At 43.3% G+C, this 25,435-nt stretch overlaps 1 protein-coding gene across 2 annotated transcripts in view; it reads right to left on the reverse strand.

The window, feature by feature from the left end:
* The window catches only part of OPCML (opioid binding protein/cell adhesion molecule like), a 515,096-nt gene that overhangs the window by 214,669 nt on the left and 274,992 nt on the right, over nucleotides 1-25,435 (reverse strand). For both annotated transcript variants that reach the window (XM_090291429.1, XM_090291428.1), the window contains exon 2: nucleotides 18,682-18,914. In XM_090291429.1, coding sequence (XP_090147555.1) covers nucleotides 18,682-18,914 — 233 coding nt within the window. The remainder of the gene's footprint in view (nucleotides 1-18,681; nucleotides 18,915-25,435) is intronic.

The following is a 25,435-nucleotide window of genomic DNA, read 5'->3' on the forward strand; positions in this document are numbered from 1 at the left end:
ATGATATCTGAAGGCTCTGGGCATTGACTAAGGGAAGGACCTTTGAGAGAAAGCAGCAAAGGCCAAGACCTTGAGGCAGGAGGGAATCTGAGAAACACGAAGCACTGAGTGAAAAACAATGTGCTGCTCAGAGTACTAGATCTGAAGCAGAGAGTTCCTTCTGTCAGACCAGAGAGGCAGCTATGGATCAGAGTGCCCAGGGAATGGAGACCATTAGAAAGATTTTTATAATGTTGCCACGAGCCACAGGAAGTCATGGAAGGGAATAAACCCTGTGTGTGTGTGTGTGTGTGTGTGTGTGTGTGTGTGTGTGTGTGTGTGATGATTAGACACTTTTCAGAGATAATTTGGCAATAGGGGTCATTGAAGGCCACAGAAGAGAGGTGTAGTTTAGTGTGTCCCAGAGGCTGGAGTCAGGGAAGGAAGGGATAGGGAGTTACTGGTTTATGAGTACAGAGATTGGGGTCATGAAAATGTTCTAGAGATTGATAGTGATGATGGTCGCACAACATTGTGAATGTACTTAATACCACTAAATTATACACTTTAACATGATTAAAGTAGTACTTTTTATGTTATGTATATTTTACCACTTTAAAGAAAATTTAAAAGAGATATGGATAGACAACTTAATGTGATTTTGTAGCAATTCAAGTGGGTGACAATGGTATCCTGATCTACATCGTTGAGTAGTAGAGATTAAAAGAGGTGAAGAGACTAAAAATGTGTTTTTAGAGAGTAGTGAACAGGAGTAGGTATGGCAGAGAGAGGCTAATTATTGATAATTTATGAATGTATCTTGTCTCCCTTCAAGAATGAAACCTTCCTTGGCCTTTTCTCTATTCCTTCCCATAGTTCCTAACACAGCATAGATATAACTGACATTTAATAAATGATTAGGTAGGTTTATTTATTACTTAAGAAGAGATTGTTTGATATCCAGCACACATAGATCTGCCCAGAGTATCTTAGAATGTTTAGGGTAAAATTAAATAGCCAGTCACCTATTACAACATCACCCAAAGTAAACTTTAAATTAATAAAAAAATGTCCATAATTTAATTGTGACTATTCTTTTTCTTATCCATGTTCTAAGACCCTATCACAAATATAAAAATAAGGGCAAACTGTAGAAAAATACTGGGGTTCAATTTAATTCTATCAAATATTATTTAATGCTGTTATTCACATTGCACAATTTCAGGTGTTCATGTTGATACCATCAACCTCTTGTCCCCCAAGGACCAAATGTGAAACCAAGTGGGAAAGGGTATGGAAATAACCCTACAAAAGGCAGATAGAACATTTACATGGTTTTATCCTCAGCAGGTAGCAAAGTGCCTCAGACAAAGATGATCTTCAACAAATTCTCATTTAATATGCTATCACATAGTGTATATTAACTATTTGGTGAATGAACAGAGAAACAACGGATATACTACAATATAGTAAGTAAATCAATCTGTGAAAGAATAAAAAATGTATTATAAAATGTATAATCCCAGGCATAAAAATCTAGAATTCAAGAGCAGGAATGGACCCCAGAGATAATATACTTCTGCTCCTTTTTTTTATGTCACAAGAAACAGATCCAGGGAAGTTAATCCATGTTGCTAAAATAACACAAATAACAGATGCTGGAACAGTCCTCTAGATCTTTTGACTCATCACACCGTGTTCTTATAACCAAGTGATTATTTTCTACAAACGGAGCACTAAACCCTTACGTGCAACATGGTCCCGCCTAGAGACCCAACTTGGCTCAGAAGAAATAAAATGAATCAGGGACCCTGAAAGCTATCAACAAATGAAAAAAGAACAGACTGATGGCCTGAAAACTTATGTCAGCACAAATGTGCCGAATTTACTAATGAGAAAAGCTAAGGCACTGAGAAAAGGCAGCTTGGAGAGGGCATGTTATCAAAATAGAGAAGCAGCCTCTTAGCTCTTTCCTAACTAAGGGCAAGGTGACATCCTGGCAGATGTGGTCACAGGTGAGGCAAGAGCCCAGCTGGATGACTTTCATACTTGGAGCTCTCCCACAGAACAGGGATCCATCATTCATGATCACAAATCACTCTCCTGCACTCTTCCAGGAAAAAGCAACGAGTACAGCCCCTCTTACTTAGATGTGTTCTATGGACCTAGAGTCCCTGAACTCCAATGGAATCCTTTCACTGCTGAGAGAGAACTAATCATATGTGTGCGGGCCAACTAAATGAAAATGTATGCGAACGTCCTGCCAACGCTGGCCTGGCCCACAGCCTCTTTCAAAGAGGCTTTCCCTGCAGCAAAGGGTCCAGGAGCCCTGGCCCCTTAGAGGGAGAGGATTAAGGAAGAGGCAGGAAATTAAGAAATCAATGGAAGAGGAAAGGGAACAAGGGACAACTTTAGAGAGCAGTAAAGTGGGGGAAGGAGACGTAAGCGCAGCCCTCCTGTCCACAGGCAATAAATGACTAAGCCACAAACCCCGCTCAGCTAGCACGGGGATTGCTTTTATTCAAGGTAGCTGCAGCCTGGGGAACATTTACCTGGTCAGAGACAGAAAATCACTGCAAGGTAATAGTTGCTGAGGAAAATGGGCACATGTTCCAAATTGTATTATACCTAAAAATTATTTTCCCCTTCGTAATGTCAGAGAAGTCTATAAACCCCTCTTGCTGCTGTCACAGCGGGCACTTTGTAGCTGATGTTTTTTCCGGCTAGAAACCTGACACCAATCTGCTCACACTAGCAGCCGTCTGTATTCCACTGACGGCTGCAGCAGCAAAGGACAACGGAAAGTAGAGCAGGGTACACAGAACGGGGGACCTCCTGGTTGTGCTGGAGTCTGAGCATGGAACACCTGCTGCAAACCCAGAGCGACTAGCATGCCACCCCCACCAACAGGGAAGGAGCAGCGTGGTGTGGATTGGGACGTGTCTGTGGGCGGCTCGGGCTACGGACAACGAAGAAAGAATTAGGGGACCCAGAATCAGCACAAGGTTAGAGACAGGTCAGGCTGCAGTAGAGATAAATGTTGTGTTACCCACTCCTGACGTAAGTAAGAATTCATTTACAGCTCATTGAGGAAGGAAGCATTGGTAGTTACCACCAGACTCACACATTAGCTATACCTGCATAATATGTACTCCACAATTTGTTTTTGCATGCACACATGCCAAAATCAGTGTGTTTCCATTCTCTGAAGCAAATATTTCCATCCACCTTATCATTAAGTAGTTATTGATTGTTCATTACATGCCAGACACACTTAATAAGCATTTTTGAGCACCTAGTCTATGTTGGGTCCTTGACCATTCATGCGAGGTCGACATTTTGGTCTTTAGGGAGGAGAGAAGTCTGTCCCCATCTTCACGGTGAGAGAATCAGATGTGTAATTCACTCGTTACTGAACAATGTGGAAGAGCAAGGCCCAGGGGTGCACAACTCGGAAGGTCTGAGCTCATCAGGCAGACCTGGGTCCCCATGGCGTTCACTGAACGCAAGGGAGAGAGGCGTGGTCACATCCTCCTGTGCTTTCGCGTGCCCAGCCAGACACACTGCACTCTAACAAAAGCCCTGAACTTCCTTAGACATGCGCCTTGTCTCCGGAGCTTCTAATAAGAAGCCAAGCTCTTTACTGTTAATGCATTCGTTCAGTGCAGCCTGGCCCCTCCCACGGAGCAGGTCGGCGTGTGCACCCCTCAGGGCTCCGTAGGTGCCAGTTCACGGGGAGCAGGTACAGCCTGGACCGGGCCTGCATCTGAGGGGGTGGAAGGGCGACTGAGACCCTACAGTGACACTCAGGTGCCTTTGCATTTGAAATGACATCACCTCATGAATATGTATGAATGTTCCTGTTCCTTAGGGACATAGGAGTCAAAATAGGGGCTGAGGAGACCACTGTGCAAATGAAGATAGAATTAAAAACCTCTGATTAAGGGGAGAACCTGTGTACCTGTGGGAGGCACCGCATCCTTACCTGTACCTTTCCTCCCGCACGCAACTCCACACCTGCATCTCCCTTCGCCTTTAGGGACCAGTGCGAAGCTGTGAGGTCTCACTTCAGGTGCTCCTCCCCCCGTCTGAGGTACTTTCACCCCATGCCTGGCACTTTCTCAAAGTGAGTTTCCTTTGCAAGCTGCCAGGGTGCCTGCTGCTTGCCCCCCTGGTTTTTCTCCGAGTAGTTTTGGGGCATCTTCCTAATGACGTGACCTTAATTGCATTTTCCTGTCTACGCTACCGCAGTCTGGATGCAGTTTTTTAATAAAAGATTTTCAAGCTGCTGGGCCCATTCTTCCCTTCCACCTACATCTTATGTAGTAGATTTTAAGCCTTATTTTAAGGTGATTGATTTGGTGTGTTTTCCACTCTCTTTCCTGCTGTGGAGACGTTTTGCCTCTATGTGTGATAATTTTTTTTAAAGGAACTTTGATTTTCCTGTCCCCTCACTTTCCATCCCCCTGTTGCGGAACCAAGGACTGGGAAGCTTTATTCCTCAAGTAGCTATTTTGCGTTCTCTGATTCTGTTATTAGTTGTTGGTGCCTTGAATTAACCACGACAAGGGCTCAGGGCTTGGCTTCAGGTTCACATCGGCGGGGCGCTGAAAGCGGCCACTGGGGGGTTGTACGCTGCAGCTACAGACATTTTTTTTCTTTTGTAACTGGAGCATAGACTTTAACTGTGTTTTATTTTATTTTATTTTAACTTATTTGGATGTGATAGCAATAAAGACAAGTTATTACAAATGAAGTTACAACAGCCAGTAATAAAGTGTTGGCCTCTTGAAGGTGTGGTCTTAGGTAGGTCTCTAAGTTTTGCAATTCTTTATAGAAGTCATACTTACTCAACAATGGGAGATTCTCAAGAAAAATGAAACCTTCCACCAAAGCTTTCATGATGATTCTGTGCCTGTACCTCTATTGCCTTAAAGTTGTCTAACTCATCTAATTATCTGGCAATAAGAATAATTTATATATATATATATATATATATGTATATATATATATATATATATATATATATGTATGTATATGTTTGCAGAAGTACTTCTTGGACATGAGACTATGAAATTATTAAAACGGTATCAAAAATAATTAGAAAAGAAAATTTTAAAAATACAACAAGAATGACGTAAAACTCCAGGACAGGGGACATCACACACACAACCGTGTCTATTCAGAAGACGGCATCGTTCTTCCCTCACTGTCCACAAAACCAACCTAGTTTATGAGACGGACGGAGCCTGTGGCCACATGTTTATGTGCTAAGACAATGTCTGAATGAGCACATGGATAGTTCGAACTGCAGGACCCCCCCCCCCCTTATGTGTTGCTTTGCTTTCTGAGGTTTCACTTACACAAGGATGACGTGGTCTGAAAATATTAAACAGAAAATTCCAGAATTAAGCAATCCATTAATTCTAAATTGCACACTGTTCTGAGTAGTGTGATGAAATCTCATGCTGTCCCGCTCCATCCCACCTGGGACATAAACGATCTTTGTCCAGCACGTCCAGGCTCTACGTGCTCCCTGTCTGTTACTCACTTAGTAACCCTCTGGGTTATCAGATGGACTGTCCTGGTGTAGCAGTGCTTGACCTCAGGCCACCTTTGTTCCCTTAGTAATGGCCCCAGAGTGCAGTAGTAGTGGCGCTGGCAATTCGGATGTGCCAAAAGAAAGCCGTAAGTGCTCGCTTTAAGTGAAAAGGTGTGTGTAAATAGGGTAATGAAACATATATAGGCTTCAGTACTATCCGCGGTTTCAGGCATCCACTAGGGGTCTTGAAACATATCCCTCCCAGCTAAGGGGGCACTTGTGCATTACTGAGTGAATCACCTTGCATGGTGCCTGCCATGCAACCTCAGAGGCATCTTTAGAAGTTAAACTAACAGCTGAAAACAAATAATTTTAATATCTTTCTTTGTGTAGGACCTAGTATAGAGTGCTGTCCACTTAATGTGCAACAATATTAATAAGGAGGTAAGATAGGCTTTATGACCCTCGATTTATAGATAAGACACTGAATTTTAGCTAGGTCAAGTAACTCATTTAAGGTCACACAGCAAGCAGCCAAACCAGGAGTTAAGTTTTGCCTACTTCTTACCTAGAAGCAGCACAGTGAGGGGGTTTCTTTCCTGTGTATGTTTGATTATCGTTAATACTGCCTTTTCTACAGGGTTCACCTTGATATACAGCACTTGGAAAATGTAAGTTCAACCATCAGTTGTCAGAGATGTGATTCATTTTCACTGCTGGTGTGGGGAGAGCAGGGAGAGAGGAGAGAGGATGTGGGAGCTTTGCCTGGGCCTCCTGCCCCACTTATGTGATGGCACCAGACGGTCTCTTCTGCCTCTGCCAGAGGACACACTGAATGAGCCACAGCAAAGCAGCAGGAGAGCAGGTGTAGGGGGGAGCCATTTTTGGAGAGAAGTACAGGGTGTCCTGGGCACCAGGGTGCAATGTGTGTTGCTCTGGAGGTGCCTATGGGGGAGCATCAAGAGCCAAAGGCATCTGAGCTCAGCCTGTGGTTTCTCCCCATCCATCAAGGAGGAGCCTTCCATTCAAGGAAGGAGCCCGTGGCTGGGCTCCTGCCATCTCCTCTTCCTCTTTCTCTTGACCACCCTCCACCTGTCCCCGCTTCCTTTGTTTTCATTCTCATTCTCCATTCATCTCAGTGGCGCTCTGCAGGCATCTTTCTGCCTTCCATCTCTCCCTCACCACCTTCCTATCTTTGTAAACCATTCTGGCCCTAGCGTGCCCACTCCCTGCCAGCCACCTCCCTGGGCTACTTAAACTCCTATTCAGAGGAACAACAGGTGTCACGCACACCCCTCCACACCCTCTGTTTCAAAAAGCTCAGTTTGACGCGCTTTGAGGGGCTTGGCCAAGGAGACAAGTCATGTGTGTAAGCATTGTTAATAGTAACTTAACTATAGAATCTATATCGTGAAACAAAAACTGACCTAACTCTGTGTCTGAGGAAACCACACTTCTTGTCCTGGAGCAATGTGTGCCTTGCCAATGGCAAACATCCGGGCTGCTGTCACACTCAGGCCCCTGCAGGGGTGTTAGAAACACTCTCGGTCCATGTAGATTTGTCCTACGGCATTTCTGGGGCACAGAAGATCTCTTCTCCCAACTTATAATTTCACTTAAAATTGCTTTCCCCATAAAAAATTCAAAAGACTAAAAGAACGAATAACAATACTACAGATAATGATTACATCTATTCTAAGATAGAACGTATTCTCCTGTTCAGTACTGACTTCAGGTAAGGTAGTATTCTGAGTGCAGTATTTCTGCAGCTCTGTTAATATTCCCACACCAGGCAAAGAGAACACCCCTCTGTTTTCAACTAACGATAATCCAATCATAAAACTCAAACTCCCCGTGGATGCCTATGGCTCACTTATTTGAGGATTTTAGATTATCCAGGTAGCTGTTATGTTGTTTCTGATGGCAAAGGGATCCATCTGAACAGAAATCAAGGAAGAATTAAGAAGAGAAAGAAAAAGTGTGAAGAGAGAAGAATTGAAAGAGAGGGTAAAATCTCCATTCCAACAATATCTACTTCTAAAGCTGTTTATGATAAAAGAGGATTAGGTAGCTCCTATTCCTGCTGTATTAAATTCAATCCCAGGCTCCTTTCCTCAGACACATGCAGGCCTGAGGATATCAATTCCATCATGACAAAGTAGCCCTGGGGAAAAGGAATCCTCCTGGCAGTGTGCCACCCGGCTCTTATAAACTGTTAACTGTGGTAATGAACCAGTCCAAGAGACATATTAATAATGACATGAAGAGACACATTTATTGTTGATTGTTGAGATGGTGGCAGATTTATAGCCAGCTTGCCAGGAGGGAGGGCTTGGCCCAGAAATGGTGCAATTAAAAACAGATTGGATACTGGGACAAAGAATCAATAATCTAACAGGGCAACTTTTAGTTTGTAAAATACAAACACAAATTAATTGACCTGAACACAGTTGCTAACTGGTCATTAATGTCTTCTTGTTGGCCAATCAGAACACTAATCCATCCCATTGTGTTGACCGAGCAGGCTGGGTGAACTTCCAGCGCTGCCTGCCACGGCTGCTTTCTGGGACATCTCATTCAGAGGCGATTTCCAACACCGTTAAAGGGAAGTAGCTGTGTCACATATTTTCCTAGAAGCTCTGAATTATGAAAAAATAAGTTATGGTTTTATAAGAACTTCCTTATTCAATAGAAATGTTTTCCGTGCCAACAGTGTACAGCCACCTATCCTAGGCATGCGGTGACAAATGTCATGTAAACTCAAGGTGGATGCTGCCTTTTGTGGTGTGGTCTCCAATAACAGCCAATTTAGGACACATTACCACTGTTTTTATGGATTTGTAATTTTTAATGTAAGTTTATTAAACAGCTACCTTGATGGTGATGCTAATTTAGATTGCAATCCCTAAACTCTGCCTGTATAAAAATTATGAAGCCAAACTCTGGTTCTTGCCTTCAAGAAAATTATAACCCAAGGAAGAAACAGAGTTAGATCCACCAATAGCTGAAATACGAAATGGAAAGTTATGCATGTCCTAAGGAAGTGCAGGTAAGGAGATGCTGGAATACCAAATAAACCGTTTAGCTTGGGGGGTTTACCAATTTTAAAACTGTGCTATCCAATATGATAGGCACTAGCACGTGAGGCTATTTTTAATTAAGTTAATTATAATTAAATAGTACTAAAATTCAGTTCGTCAGTCAGACTAGACATCCCGCAAGTTCTCAACCATCACTTGTGCCTAAACGCCATGATGCTGGACGGTGGAGACACAGCACATTTAATTATCGGAGAAAGGTCAACTGCACAGAGTGGTCTGGGGGCCTGTGCTGCTCTAAAGGGGGTGCAGAATTTGGGTACCCAAAGAAAAGCATGTTTACAACAGCTGGACTGGGTGAGAAATGGAGAAGAATGCGGGGCACTGGGGGTGGGGCCTTTGCGGGGCATGTCTGGTTAAATCGTGTGTACGATGGAAAAGAGGAACAGGAGAAAGTCCGAGTGGAGAAGCAGGTTTGGCTCTGACTTGTTTAGCACTTGGAAAATGATCTAAGACATGTTGAACTTATTTAATCGTCAATAGGGAGTCATTAAAGTTACGAGTAGGGGAAGTGACATGATCAGATGTGTGCATCAGGAATATTTAGACGACAGTGTTAAATGAATCAGAGGGAGGCAGAGACAGAGGACTGGGTAGCAGTTAGAATGTGATTATGAACAGTCACTGGAGAGGAAGACTCCACGTTTTGTTGGCAGTGGTTGTGGGGACAGAAAGGAAGAGAGTGAACTTATTGGACGTGACATGTGCTTTGATAGAGAAGAAAAGGAGTAAGAAGCATCAAAGCTTAAACCAAGGTTTTATACCAGGATCATAGGTCCATAAATAGAAATGTGAATTAACAGGAAGAGCAGAAAGCAAAGAGATAAGTTTAGTGTGGGACATGTGAAGATATCTATGGGATACCTGACTTGAAGATTCAAGAAAATATTACAAATAAAACCCTGGAATTAAGGAAGAAGTTAGGATTTAGGAGTCAATGACATACACCTGACATTAACTCCAGGAAGGAAGTAATAATTACTGACATAAATAAAACAGAAGAAGAATAACAGGCTTAAGGAGGACAGATTCTGACTGCAGAGATATTAGACTGAAATCATTTTAAGAGATCACATGGCAAAGGGAGCACGTGCGTCGTAAATGACCTGGTGTGTCAGTCTGGCCTGTTTATTAAAAGGGATGAAATCAAGAGGAAGTCCCAAGAAGAGGTTAAGTGCAGGCTTTCACCGCAGACTGAATAGAGCTCAAATCAAATCACCCAGCTTACCAGCTGGCGATCAAGCAGGCCCTTTAGCCTATCTGAGCCTCAATTTCCTCACTGAACAATTAGGAAAACACATCCCACCTTCTGGGGTTCACTGTTAAATAGAATTGTGTTGGTTCTATAAAGAGAGTGCCATAGTGGGTATTCAGTGCATGACAGCTATAGTTCAGAAATATTAAAAAACATATTCTTGCCCTGGCTGGCATGGCTTGGTTTCCAGTCAGGGCACATATCCAGGTTCTAAGTTCATTCTCCAGTTGGGGCACATATAAGAAGGTAACCAATCAATCTCAATCTCAATCTCTCAATCTCTCTCTCTCTCTCTCTCTCTCTCTCTCTGTGCATCTCTCTCTCTCTCTTTCTCTGTCTCTCTCTTGATCTGTCCCTCCCTGAAAGCAATGAAAAACCATTCTGGATTGGTTTTCTCATGATTATTTTACTTCACTTCTATTGGTCTTCAATTTCTCTACCTATGAAGGAGATTTATTGGTGAGAGAAGAGTCTAAGGCTTTTTCATACTTTTATGAGAAGCCAAAACAGAAATAAGTACAAAGGATAATTATCGTTGCCAAGACTCTGTGTTTGAGATAAAACTTGTTAACTAGAGGCTCAGATCAGGTTTGAGGATGCAAGTCAGGCTCCCTAAATATGTGTATACATGCTACACGGAGGAAAACAGCATTACTCCAAATTCACAGATCACACTGATACCAAGCTATGATTAATCTTGTGGGTGGTAAAGTTTGAAGACTTATGTGGGATCCTGACTATACAAGGGTCCTGATGAACTCTGATCTGTTAGAATATGGGAATATTTACTAATTTACCCTTCTTCTAAAGATCGTTTCCCCTGCTTAAAACAAAAGGAAAGCTCTCTCTGCATTTTTTATTTTTATTTTTTTTGTTACTGACAGACTAGACTCTTAGGAAATAAGCTGAGATGATCATACAGATTGAGTAGAACAGCCCTGTCCAGTGTGGCTCAGTGGGATGGGCATTGTCTTGCAAAGCAAAAATTCACCAGTTCAGTTCTCAGTCAGGGCACGTGCCTGGGTCCCGGCCCAGGTCCCTGGTTGTGGGCGTGTGAGAGGCAACCAAGGGATGTTTCTCTCACACATCTATGCTTCTCTCCCCTCTTTCTCTCTTCCCTCCCTTCTTTCTAAAAACAAATATATAAAATTGTTGAAAAAAACAAACAAATTGAGTAACACATTACAGGCATTTCATTTTCTCCTCAATCTCCACAGCCGTGATGATTTTGAGAACAGACTTTCTGCCTGTTCCATTTATTTAATTCTATTGCAAACAAGGCAGATGACAGCTCCAGGCCCTGTCACTTATCTTTCTGGCTGCTGTATATGTCACCAAATCAGAGGCCAGGATGGGCAGTGCCATCTTGGATCACGTGGCAAAGTGCCTCTACCTTTGCTTCAAAACAAGCCTACAGACTTTCAAAGCCAGGACCCTCAAATGGAATCTGCAGCCAGGGTCAAACCATGTTTAGCCCTGACAGTGTTCATCTAATGTCAAGTTTTTCTTTGGTTTCATTTACCTTGGAAAACGGTGACTCTTCCAGTTTCTACAATTAAAAGACAGAAATGTTATAGGAGGAATTAAGCATATGGCCCTCCCTTCTCTAGGGAGGCTGAGCCTACATATTTAATGGAGGTGGGATGAAATTTCATAGACCACAAAAGAAATAGCCATTAAACCTGTGAAAACTGTGTGCATGCATGTGTGACTGTGTGTGAGTGTATGTGTTTGTGTATGTGTGTGCTATGATCTTAGCTTCCAAGTAGAGCAGAGCAAAGCCTCATTTTTCTCCTCACAACAATGGGAATAGGAACTTGATAAAAGGAGAAGTTATAAATAGGTGTGTGTGTGTGTGTGTGTGTGTGTGTGTTTACAAAATGTGGTTTGGATTCTGTTGTCACCAACTACACATGATACAAAGAAAGTGTGGTAGCCCTGGTTGGTGTGGCTCATTTGGTCGGGCATTGTTGCCCAAAGCAAAAGGTCACCAGTTCAATTCCCAGCCAAGGCACATGCCTGGATTGTGGGTTTGGTCCCTGGTCGGGGCAGGTACAAGAGGCAACTGATCAGTGTTTCTCTCCCTCTTTTTCTCCCTCCCTTCCCCTCTTTCTCAAATAAACAAATTAAATCTTTTTTAAAAAAGAAAAGTGTGGTAACCTAGGAGATCGAGTGAAGGTGAAGATCAATTCCGGCTATATGACATGTCAAATTCAAATAACAGCTGAGAAGGGATAGGACCACTGCCAGGAGGAAGTGAGTGAGGCTTCCTCCCGACCCTGATGCAGGAGAACCTGGTCACAGAGGGACCTTGCATGGGAGGCCCTTCTTGTGGAGAGTGACTCTTGAGACCACTTCCTTTGTTGGGTACAGAGGGCACCCTGAGGGAAATGACTTCATCCCTGATCTCTTCTAATCTGCAGTTGCCATGGGTGCTCAGGGTGGAACAGGGAGAGAGAGGGTGTCTTTCTTTCCCACCTGCTCCAACCAAAGGGAGACACTGGCACCCGGGTGGGTGGTGCCCAGACTCACCACTGACAGTGGGGTCAGCCAGAAGCCCGAATCCCGAGGGCTCTGAGGAAAATACGAATAAGGAAGAACAAGAGCAAACCTTCAATTGCCCTGTCAGTGGGCGAAGTTGGAAGAGGCATGGAGTACAGAAAAACTACACTGACAAATCATGAAATATAATAACCAGAAATGACTTCCTTACCATCCACCAAACCCTTCCATGTCAAAACCAAGGACAGGACATGCAGCGAGGTTCTTATACCTACTTCGTCCTGTGGATCCTTTGGCCTGTATGCTTCCTTTGCACACATACCGAGAATGTACAGCTTATAGACCCCTTTTCGGAATCGTACTTTCAAACGCAAAATAATTAGTAATGATAATAAATATAAGAATAAGGTGTGCATGTGTGTACCAAAAAGAAATCAGTGACATTGAACTTTATTCTTCACCCCAGGAAAAGAAACTACAAAGGAAACATCGGGAAGACACAGGCCTGAGTGTCAGGGACAGAGCTCAGGCGGGGCAGTGAGGCTTTTGATGCCCAGCCTAGTTCGTTTCCACTTTTCCACCCTGCCTCTGTGAAGAGCAGGCATGATTATAATTTAAAATAGAGGCCATATGAATTAAATTCATTTCCAGTTGACTGCCTGCTTTTCGTTAAGCCCACAATTATACATGTTAATTTAAATGACTGTAATATTTGGGAGAGGAGGGGAAAGGAGCAGAAAAAAGACGTTCATTACAAAGGAAGAGTTGAAACCAGACAGGTCCTGGGCAAAACGGTGACCTGTCTTGTCTGCGGGAGCCCGTGTGGCAGTGCCCTGCTCCCGGGCGCCCAGCCCCACCCAGCCCGCCGGGCACCCCAGCCACTGTCTGCTCAGCATTCTCCCTTCTCAGCAGCGCCTCCGAACCATTACATTTTTTTCTCACAAATAAGTAACATTACCTGTCTTGTTACTTAGCTTGAGTTACCAATCTGGTATGTGAACAAAATCCTGGGTCCAGAATAAAACCCCTTGGTGGTAAAAGGTGCTTTGGCTCTCACTAGCTACTGTAACTTGGACTGATTTCTTCCACTCTTTGAATCTCAAGTTCGTTTCTTGGAATTAGGTGACTTTCTGTTCTGCTTCCCAGGGCTTTTGTGAAGAAATATCAAGAGAGATAATGCATCTAAAGTGCTTTTACTGTTTTTATTTACATGTTTTCTTTTGTTTCTTTTTTTTTTCCAGAGACAAGTCGGGTAGAGAGAATTTAGAGCGTTTAATAGCTTCATCTTTGGGCAAATTTTTAATCTTTCTAAGCCACGATTTCCTTGTTTGTAAAATTTGACTATGATGTAGGGTTTGCAGGGTTGGTGTGAGAAGCAACAGAGAGGAAGTTTACTTACAGTGTCCAAGGCAGAGTTTGGCTGGCACTCAGCAAAATCCAGGCCTGGGCGAGGTGGCAAACCTGACTTCTCTACCTGCTAAACGAAAATTTGGGTCCTGGCCAGTCTCACCTGAACTGACTCCAGGCTCACAGACCCAAAGTCTTCTGCGGCATAAAAGTGAATACGCTCACTGTGGAGCCTCAGGTGTGAGAAATTAACCTAACTCATCACTTCTAGCTCTTTACCTAAAATTGGGTTTAGCAAGAGGAGTTCATTCCATGGAAGAAAATACCAGGTAGTAAACAGATTTCTGAACTAAGTCAAGAGAGCAAAGAGTGAGAATCAATATTCAAGGAGCAAAGATCCACCAGATCTTCCTGACTACTGACAAAGACAACAATTTGGGGCAACAGAGGGACAGTCCCTAGTTTCAGAATGCTGAAGCACTCACGACAATTAGAATGGTCATTTGATACTGGCTTCTCCAAGGGGCCCCTGGTTTTCATACTTGCATAGGATAAAAAGGTAGCATTTACAATGCATGTCCCTGAACAGATGAGCTCCTGCTAATTTAATTCTCTTCTCTGCTGTTTTCTCTCTCACCCTCTACACTCTTCATTGTGGATTGGCATCCCACCTCCACTGCTAATTTTCTACCTTGAGCTTTGTCCTCAATTTCGTCTTGTACAGTGCAATCTCAGTAGCAAAGAAAAAGGAAGAAAAAAAGAAATGCTAACTGGAAAATTCCCATGGATCTAGATGAGAGAAATAACCTCAGATCTGCTTGGCAGTGGAGGTGGTGGCGTATGCTGCAGGAACACTGATCTTTGGGTCACTTGGCCATGGTTCAAGACCCAGTTCTGCGACTTGCTCACAAGAGACACTGACTGGTCTGTTAATCTCTGTGAACTGCAGTAACTTAATTTGCAAAATGGAGATAACAGTCATTGCCCTAGAGCCTCCCAGGGCTTGTTGTGAAGGTCAAATGAGACAGATTGTGACCGAGACTGTAAAGTCCTAAATAGACGCATGGTATTCGTGTTATCTTTGTTATAACATATCTCTTAGCTTGTCACATGGAGGACCCTCATCCCTCCAGAGAACTAACTATTCCCACACACTGTCCACTCCAAGTCATCTGGACAGCATCTGACACAGTCCTCACTCCCCTCTGCTTGAAGGCGCTTTATGATCACTGCCTTCATATGCCATTTCATCTGCTGCATCAGTCTCTTCTTCTGTGCATTTTATAAACATTTACTGAATGCTTCAGACAGTGTGCTATGTGCTGGGGATGAACATAAATAAGTTATGGTTCCTGCTGTTCTCTGGGAATAGTTCATCTCAGAAAACTCACTCTCGTGCTAGTACGTCATGATGGGTCTCAAAGATGCCCCTTCTGGTTTTGTGTGACACCTGCTCCTTACTCCTGTAATATCAGGGTGCCATCTGGGTTTTCTTTATCCCTGAGCTTAGCAAGCCTAACGCTTTCCTATCCTGGTAGCACAGGATCCTAACTCCACAGAGATGTGTGAAGCCATCAACATTTCCCCATCAAAAATGTAAGTGATAGAACCTCTTAATTTGTCTTCTTTTAAGGCATTAACATTAATTCTCTCAATTATTCTTGGGCAGTAGCTCTTGGAGGAACCTTCTTGGTTCCTGCAGCCCCTTCCTGGCATGCTGATTGGGTGACGGGCATAACTTATTCCTTGCGCCTCCAGTTTCTCTCCACTGCACCCCATCCCAGACAGGGCTGCCAGATGGACTCTCTCACCTGACTAATTTGATGCTACGGTGATACTTTCCCCTTGCTGGGGATTTCCTGAACACCTACGTGTACAGCCTGGCTCACACACACTCACACGGTGCCTTGAAATTGGCCCCTTAGTGGCCAAGATGTAGCTTGGGTATCAATGATAGTATTTTAATGAATGCAGCTTCTCTCCAAAGGAAGGACTTGGGAATTAATTCCATCAGATACGTGGCAAAGGCCACCTTATAAAGCAGTAAGAACGGGCTCTGAGGTGAGTGAGAGAAGCTTTCCGTTGCTCATGTTGCAGAAGGGACAACGAAGCCAGGGACCCATGGGACTGTCCTCCCTTCTCTAATGACACTTGGTTGCCAGCAGTGATGAGATTCTAACATTCTCAAATGGACAGATGATAAATAAACACGTTTCTTTCCTAAACAGACAAGTTGCAGCTCGGAAATTATTCAGTTTTTCTCATTGCAAAATCAATACCCATCAGCAGTTCGAAATTAAAGGCAAGATTAGACCTCAGTTTTATATACATGCCTTATTGTATTCCAGAAGCTTTCTACGCAGTCAGATAAATCTTCTTTAAGAGGATTAGGAAACTTTCATTATCTTTATCTAACCTGAACTAACACTAAGTCTGAAAAATTAATCTATACACTGGGCAAAAGCCGACAGCTGCTGGGAAGAAGGAGGACTCTTGGACATCCTTCCAACTGAGCAGCAGAGTCTCGGCTCCCACCCACTGGAAAATTCAACTGGTCTCCAAGGAAGGAACGGGCCCCCGCCACTCCTAACCAAGACAGCAGAGAATGCAGCTCTCTTGGCTCCTTCTTTTCACCTCTGAGTAAATGTAAAGGCCCGTCTGCTAAATGTTCCAAGAGAAGGCCCTCTCTGCCACCTCTGCCCTCCCCGATCTCTTGCATTGACTGCACAGGCCACCTCTGACTCCCAGAGCTACGAGAGGTGCTTGGCCTGCACGTGGGGACAGTGAGGGACTTGAACACTGAAATCAAAGACTCCGCTGCTCCACACCACACCTTGCCTGTTCACAGCCCCTTCCCGACCCGGAGTTTGACGCCCACAAAGAGACACCACTGGCTTCCACGTCCAGCCCCAGACGCAGCTGCCCCTGCCTTGTGAGGACACTGCTCCCAAAGCTCCGCACTGCTGGCCCTCCACAGCCTGCCTTGAGTGGGGCACGCCTACACGACCTGTCTGTTTCCTGAAAAGCGACAGCCTTGTCCCGGCTGAGTCTATGTCTGTACACTGACTGACAGTTCTTGTTCATTTCAGTGCCTCATTTCCCAAATTCGAAGACAATTTTGCCGTCAAGGCCACGGAGGCAACAACTTCCAATGCCCAGAGTTTTAGCTCTTCTGCCACCAAGGCCAGGTGCCAGGCAGCGGAGAGAGGACGCACGCTCCCTTGTCTTCTGCACCACAGACACGTTGAACAGGCTTCCAGCACACCTCAGATGGCTGATCTCAACGAGCGCCTCCCCAGACTCTGAGAAGGACTCCCCCGCCTGTACCTCCAGATGTCAGACTGTCTGGTAGCATCAAAGCAGTGATCGTGCCCAAGTCATACCCCTGGGTGGGACATGTGTAAAGAATGGAAACAGCAGAACGTGCAGACACCTGTCATGTGGCAGGCCGCTGTGGGCGTATGATGGCAGGTGGGGGGTAGAGAAGGGCTCAGAGGCTGGGCGAGGCGAGGCTTCAAGTAACAGGGCCACAGGGGGCTGCCGCCGGGCACAGGGACCACACAGACACACCTGTGGCCCAGCACAGCCATTAGAAATGGCTCGCAGAGTCAGGGACGTGGGCATTGTGCTAGCAAAGAGCAGCATCCTGAATTGTATGAGTGAGGGAAGCAGGAAGAGACACTAACCCTTCCTTACTCAGACTCTCCATGACACCACATGCAATGAGCAGCATTATACGCTTCAGAAAGGCAGGAGCAAGAGATTCCATATTAACTAACCAAGGACGCCACGCACATCTCATAAACGCACAAATCTCTTGAGTCTACTGCAGATGGACTCTGATAAAAGGCAGTTACTAATGTTAAACAAGACGCAGTGACTCCTTTGAGAGCTCAGTTCATGATCCCAAGACACTAGCACAGGAGACCCTGACAGGTCCACCCAAGCCTCTCCGCTGCGGGAGGAAGGACGTGCCATTGGAGGATGGGAGCTGGCTTCACACTTTGCTGCGACCACGAAGCTGCTTTACACAGTAATGGTGGGGGCTGTGCAGCTAGTTGGAAGCCGTTCAAAATAAGTGCATTCGTATTGCTGTCTTGTTCTAAAATGGTTCTCAGATTCTCCTAACTGCTACCTGAATGTGTTTTTAATATTTAATAGCTGATATCTGAGATTCTAACATTTCTACAGCCCCATTTTTTTCTACAAAGTGAAAATTAAATAAAAAATTATTAAATATTATGCCTGGGTTATACCAATTCAAAATTTTTCAAGGGAGAATAAGAAAGACTATCAGGGATTTAATTCCCCCCTTATTAATTATATATATTCATTTCCACACATGCTTGGAAATATAATTTTGACTAACCTGTCTCTTGACCGCAGCTCTGCTGTGGAGCTGAAAGAGGCATTGGCATGGCAGCAGTGCCAGGAAGACCCTCAGGAGACAGGCTCAGAACCCCTTCCGGAACAGGCACAGCTGTCACTTAGGCAACAGCGGTCCTGCGTCACATGATTTCACATCAATAGTATTGTCTTTTTATTATAAAATAAGCTGATAGAAGATGCTTAAAAGACATCTCCACACGAACATATCATATTTTATTATAGTTATGTTCATACGTATGGAAAGTGGATATTGTGTCTATTTTTTAAACTATATCTGGCCCCAGTTCCAGAGTAGTAACTTAAGAGAGCTCAACCAGCATGTGTCAAACATGTTATTGATAAGAACTGAAGGATCAGAGATAAAATTGAGAAGCTCCATGAAAATATTGAGTACTCAGTCAAGAACCCAGCAGGTGAGGAGGAATCCAGGACTTACACTCAATCTCTGGATTCTATAGAGGAAAAGGACTTTTTTGTGTCTTCCTACAAGAGCAGATGTAAGGGCTGAAATTATGCTTCCCCTCTGTCATTGACCGTAATCCCACCCCACAAATCTAGCTGTAACTCACCTTGTACGATGAGGTGGACCCGAGAAGTCTTGGGATGGTTGTCCGTCTGCACCGAGCAGGTGTATGGGCCCTCGTCATACACGTCCACGTTCTGGATCATGATGCTGTACTGGGTCGGTGTGTTGACCAGGATGATCACACGAGGGTCTATGGACCACTTGTCACTCCCAGCGTAGAGGATGGTGCTGCGATTTAGCCAGGCCACCCGGGTGACCCGGTCATCTATGGTACACCTGTGGGGTGCAGAGGGGGGTAAAGGGGAAGGGAAGAAGAAAGGGGAATATTGAGGAAGGGAAAAAGGAAGGAAGGAGAGGGGAGGATGGGAGAAAGAGTGTCGAAAGATTATATTATAAATATAGTGGTTGTGTTTTTAAAAAGTAAATGAAACAATATAACCTAGTGCTGAAAGAAAACAATTAATTACTGATGAAACTTCCTAAATATAGGTTAAGAGTGGCTTGAACCACCCTGAAGAACCGACGATACAAAATCCTTTGTATTTGATGTAGAAACATAGTCTATGAATATCTTTGCTCTATATTTGCTTCCCATCTGGTTTCTCTCCTCGGCTTATGGGAAACCCTATTTCTTTAGCACACTGAACACCTCGTGGGAGCCGTGAATGGGGAGAGAAAGTGCATCAGTATTCCCAACTGGTCACAGATAACCCACAAAGCAAATACCTAACTTGTTGTTAGTCAAAAATTAAACCTGTTTACATCCAGGCAACCCGGGTGCTGGTAATCCTTGTACCCCTACACTGCTCAACAGCTGCAAACTACTACTGATAACGTGGATTGGCAGCATTTGCCTTCAAAAGCCAACAATTTTGGAGGAAGCCATGGCCACCTCTTAAGATTTCACCAGAGGGAAGAAGAAGGGGCCGGGCAGGGTCTCTGCCCTCCTCCGCTCCTCTCCCAGCGCCCGGAGAGAAAACAACGTGACTGATGTCTCCTACGTTAGCGTCATTCCTCCCACCCACTGTTCCCAACAGCTGTAGGCAAGTGGAATTCGCTTTTTGGTGTGTGTGCCCTGCTGGCTTCCAGGTTTAATGTAGAAACAAATATGTCTGTTGGTCAGGAAGGTAAGTTGCCCATGTTTCCCAGGAGCTTAGAACCTGTCAAGGGAAAATTAAGGAAAAAAGGAATCCTTTATCGGTGTGGGTCTGCAAGGATGGGCCTGATTAAAGGGTTAAAGTTGTGCCCACCTAGAGGGGCATCTGAGCAAACAGAGATACAATCACAGCCCCGCTGCTTCCCCCAGACGTCCGAGCGGAGGGTAGGCGGTGTGCCCCCATGGGACAAGAGTGCGAATCCAGTGCTTCCAGGTGAGGAGACAGAAAAAGCACTGTCATTCCTCACTCCATCTGATCCCATCTGACTGACAACAGGCATCCTTCTGACAGGGCTCCGGAGACGGGCAGCGTGCCAAAGACACGGGCAGTGGGAGAGAGGGCGCACACATTTTGGACATGCTGCTTCCCTGTGGCAAAGTAGCCGGCCTGACAGGGTCAGGGGACCAGAAGGCTCCTGGCACACCACAGTGACAGGCTTCATTGAAAGGGGAAAGCATCAGGTCTAGAGAGGCACTGCCCCCGGTTGGTAAGTGGAATAGAAACAATGCTAGCTTCCAATTGCTGAGGTCTTTTATGTACAGTTCCACCCATCACTCAGCCGGTGTGGGGCAGGGGAGGGGGAGTCCATGAGGTTGGGGTGGGGTTGATAACTAGGTGTTTTCAAATGGTAATAGGAGATCCTTCTCTTCTAAATTGTCTTCATGTGCTGGTTTTTTTTCAAACTACAGAAGTAAAATGTTACACATGTCAACAAATACAATCCAAAAAGGCATAAAGGCCAAGCTAATCATCCCATCCCCACCCAACGCTGGGTTCCCCAAGGTCATTATTTCAGTGACAGTCTATTATTTCTCCTTCCATATCTCACTCTTCAAAAACATATACACACATAGGTAAATTTTGTTTTGATTTGTTTGTACCTGAAATAGAATCATACTCAAACTTTCCTATGAGAACTAATTTTGTAATTGTTTCTAGGTAACATTGGTGAGATGAGTTTTGGGGGCCCAACTGCACTCACCATTAGGTCCTAACAATTCAGGTGCCATTAAATGACTCTGTCCCCTCTTAGCAAGTGTGCTGTTGGTACACAGAAAAAGTGAAGTGATGGGTTTTTGTTTTTCCCAAATCCTGGGAAGTTAGTTTCACTTTCCACAAACTCTTTTTCCTCTTTGGAAACTTTTTCATTTCACTTATGAAGAAGACTAAAACCTCAGAGGACCTTCCCTGCTTTAAACTTTCGGAAGCATTTTTTAAGAAAAAAATGATAAACTCATTCATTCACTCTCAGTTGTAAGTGACTGCTAAGGTCACCCTATCCTGATGGCCACTCTATGTTCATAAAGACCAAATCCCCGTTTGCATAACTCCCAACAATGGGGCTCCAGCTGTGCAGTCCCAGGGCCTTGCACGCCCGCCCCGCCCAGGAGTGAGGGGTGAGAGGAGGCACAGTGCAGAGCTGTCCCCTGTCCCTGGAATCACACAAGCGCAGGTCACGGCAATTAGGCTTGCTTTCATTGTGTCAATTAGGCAAGCCCTTGCACGTTTTTAAGTTGACATAATTTAAAATTTTAAGTTATAGTTGCAAAGAATGTGTTTTTTTGTGTGTCTGTAGAAAAATATTCACATTTTAAAATTAAAACATCACAATGTGTATATATAGTATGTATGTAATGGAATTTAAATATCATAGTAATCTGATATTCATGATTACCTAGTTTCTTTTTTTTTTTTTTTAATATCCTCACCTGATGATATGTTTACTGATTTTTAGAGAGAGAATGGGAGAGAGAGAAACATCGATGCGAGAGAGAATCATTTATCTGTTGCCTCCTGTATGCACCCCGACCATGGATGGAACCCACAACTCTGTGGTGCAAAGGACAATGCTCCAACCAGCTGAGCTACCCAGCCAGGACTTGATTATCCATTTTCAAAATTCATTAACGAGTTCTTCTTTAACAGTTATATAATGCATATCCTTCCTTTTTTAAATGTAACTTTGTGTTTCCATTATATGTACTCTATAAGATTTTATCCTGATATAGTTTATGCTTGAAAACCTTTTATTGATCAGCTATCACATTTACATGTAAATTTAAATTTCTTTTATGTTCTGCAACCACAAAGCTCTGAGTAATAATATTTTCTTTTAAAATGAGTTATCAATACAAGGATAATATTGATTAAACAACATAAATATATTGTCCATGTTGTTAAGTACTAATTAAAGGTAACAAGTAAGATTTTACTGGAAATATAGCTCTTAGTAGAATATATGAGGCTTTTAAAATTATACCCTAGATAAATATCATTACTACTAGAATGAGATAGAGCTAAGGATCAATTCTATTTCTATTCCTATTTTTGCTTTAAGAGAACCCTAGTTCACATTAGCAAGGATATGAAAATGAAAATCTTGTATAGAAATGTCACTCAATTCTTTGAACCCTTTCCAAAATATATGCCAAATTCATAGTAATATAGCTTCAAAAATTATTTTAATGATCGCACAGCTGACAATTCAATTAGTTCCTCCTTCAATTTCTTTTAAAGCAATGAATTGGAAAATACCTGACTTGCAAAGGGCTTTGTAACTCAGTATTAAATTCATTCAATTTCTCAATATCCAGACAGTATACTACTAATATTTTACTAGACTTTATGAAATGACTATTAAAGTAAGAAAGTAAAGAAAAATTCTCTCCTGGACAATTACTAAAGTGGAAGCAGTCAGAAAGGAGAATTATAATTATAATTTAGTCTCAGGCACTTTTCTCAGGCCAATTTTGGGAAATTTGAGATCTTGAAATACATTACCTTAAACTCATTCTGCCTTGTATAAGACATACAACTGCAGAGTGGGGTGTATGCAACCAGTTCAAATTACCAAGTGGCCCAGCAGGGGTTGACTCTGAAACAGGTCAGTCCAAATCCAATGTCCAGGGCCAAAACAGATTCTCATGCCTGGCCACAAAGCCCGTGTAAAGCCGTATGCACCCCTAGGGTAGGGCTAGACATACTCTAGTTAGATGACCAGGGCCCCATTTACCTGCTCTCAGACTTGGGCCTCATTAGTGGGCATGGAGGGTGAATAGAGAGGAATAACTGGATAAAAGTAATACAGTATCTCAAATGGGGCAGAGCTGAATCACCAAGTCTGCACAGTCCTCAAGCCTAGTGAATGATAAAGAAACTTGGTACAATGAGGATGTTGGTTGAGTTATTTTCCTCACAATGTTTCTGCGCTTTAGAAGAAAGAGTAGTGTTAATGTTCCTTGCTTTCTTCCATCATAATAGGGCTTTTTTACTGTCCTCTCAACAGTAGTAAGAAGAGTGCAGGGAAAGACTTAAAAAATATGTTTAAGTTTCTGCCAAATCTGGCTCCTACCCTGACATTTATGGCTATATTCCAGACTCTTATTAACAACAAGCACATGGAAGAGAATTTTTGATATTCAATAAGGAGATCCAAGAGAAAAGTTGAGAAACATTAATGTCAACGATCTGATTTTATTTATTTTTAGAGAGAGGGGAAGGGAGGGAGAAAGAGGGAGCGAAACATTGATGTGAGAGAGAAACATTGATCAGTTGCCTCTTGTACACGCCCTCTCTGGGGACTGGACCCACAACGCAGGCCTGTGCACCGAACCAGGAATCAAACCAGCAACCTTTCCCTTTGTAAGACAATGGCCAATCCACTGAGCCACGCTGGTCAGGAAAACTTTCTGATTTTTTGAAAACCTTTTCAAGCATTTAAAATTTTTACATTCTAAGTTAATCCTTCCTACTGGACCTTGATAACAGAACTCATTATAACTCTTATCACAATAAATGTCTACAATTATATAGTTATTATTCTGGGCCTGGGCCAATTTAAAGACTTCTCTTATATTAATTCTCTTGATCTATGCACATTTTACAGGTAAGAAAACTGAAACACAGAAAGGTTCAGGACTCCTAAAATCCATGCTAATACTATCAGAGCAGGGAATTAAAACTTAGGCAGCCTGGCACTAGAGTTTCTGTACTTGAGGGCTGTGATAGTGTCCTCAAAAAGAAAGTGTTTGCGAGAAACACAAAAGACCCAGAAGAGCCAAAGCAATCTTAAGAAAGAAGAAAAAAATTGAAGGTGCCATGTCAGTTGATACCAAATTATACTACAAAGCTACAGAAATCAAAACAACATGGTACTGGCATAAAAACAGACAAATGGATCAATGGAATGGAATAGAGAGCCCAGAAATAAACTTGTGCCTCTATGCTCAGTTAATTTATGACAAAGGAGGCAAAAATATGCAATGGGGTAAAGACGGTCTCTTCAATAAATGGTGTTGGAAAAATTGGACTGATTCATGCAAAAAAATGAATGTAGACCACATTCATACACCATGTGTAAGATAAACTCAAAATGGAGTAAATACTTCAATGTAAGACACAAAATTATAGAACTCCCACATGAAAAGTAATGAACTCTCTGACATTGCTCTTAGTAATATTTTTTGGTTATCTCTTCTTAGGCAAAGGAAACAAAAGAAAGAATAAACAAATGGGACTAAATCAAACTAAGAAGGTTTTGCACAGCAAAGGAAACTATCAGAAAAGCAAATGAACAACCTACTGAATAGAAGAAGATATCTGCCAATGATATACACCATAATGGGTCAATCTCCACAATGTATTAGGAACTCCTACTACTTAACACCAAAAAAGACAATCTGATTTAAAAAATGGGCAGAGAACCTGAATAGAAAGCTCGCCAAAGAGGACACAGATGGCCAACAGACTCATGAAAAGATGCTCAACATCACTAACCATCAGAGAACTGCAAATTAAAACCACAGTGAGACATTACTTTATACCTGCCAGGATGGCTATTATCAATAAATCAACAAACAACAAGTGTTGGCAAGGACCTGGAGTAAAGGGAACTCTCATGAACTGTTTGTGATATTATAAATTGGTGCCGACACTATGGAAAACACTATGGAGGTTCCTCAAAATTTTAAAAATATCACTACCATGTGACCCAGCAATTCCACTTCTGAGTATTTAGCCAAAGAAATATATTATACTGATTTGAAAAGCTATATGCATTTCTATGTTTACTGCAGCTTTATTCATAATAGCCAAGATATGGAAGCAACCTGAGTGTCCATCAATAAGATGATGGGATAAAGAAAAGGTGGTACATATCGTCGTCGGCAGCTGTCCGTCTCGAGAGACGATGGTGTAGCTTCTTAAGAGTCTATCTGCACCGCCGAGAATGGCTGTGCAGTCCAACTCGGGAGTGACACGGTATCTGTCTCCTCCTGTGTTGAATCGACATCTTGCGATGACGCTGGAGTGTCCTCTCCAGTGAAGCTGAAGCTACAGAGTCTGGGCAGGGTGATATGGAGGGTCTGCTGTTGCCCATGCAGCAGACCCCCCCTCTCTTCGCAGCTGAAGGGTCCAAGGGAAAGACGGAGTCGATACAGCTTGGGTTCAGGTGCGCCGCAGGAGTTGCCGGTGTTGACTACAACGTCAAACCGCCTTAGGGACTCCGGCTCCGGATTTTCTGTCGGGGTTTACTCCCTTAGCCTTTCCCCTGAAGAGGTATGCCGCAAGGCAGCGGAGGTGGTGGTACATATATACAATGGAATATTACTCCACCATTTGTGACAGCACTCCTAGATCTAG

The sequence above is a fragment of the Furipterus horrens genome, unplaced genomic scaffold (genome assembly GCF_987537825.1).
Source record: "Furipterus horrens unplaced genomic scaffold, mFurHor1.1.pri manual_scaffold_11, whole genome shotgun sequence".
In the NCBI taxonomy this organism is placed as follows: domain Eukaryota; kingdom Metazoa; phylum Chordata; class Mammalia; order Chiroptera; family Furipteridae; genus Furipterus; species Furipterus horrens.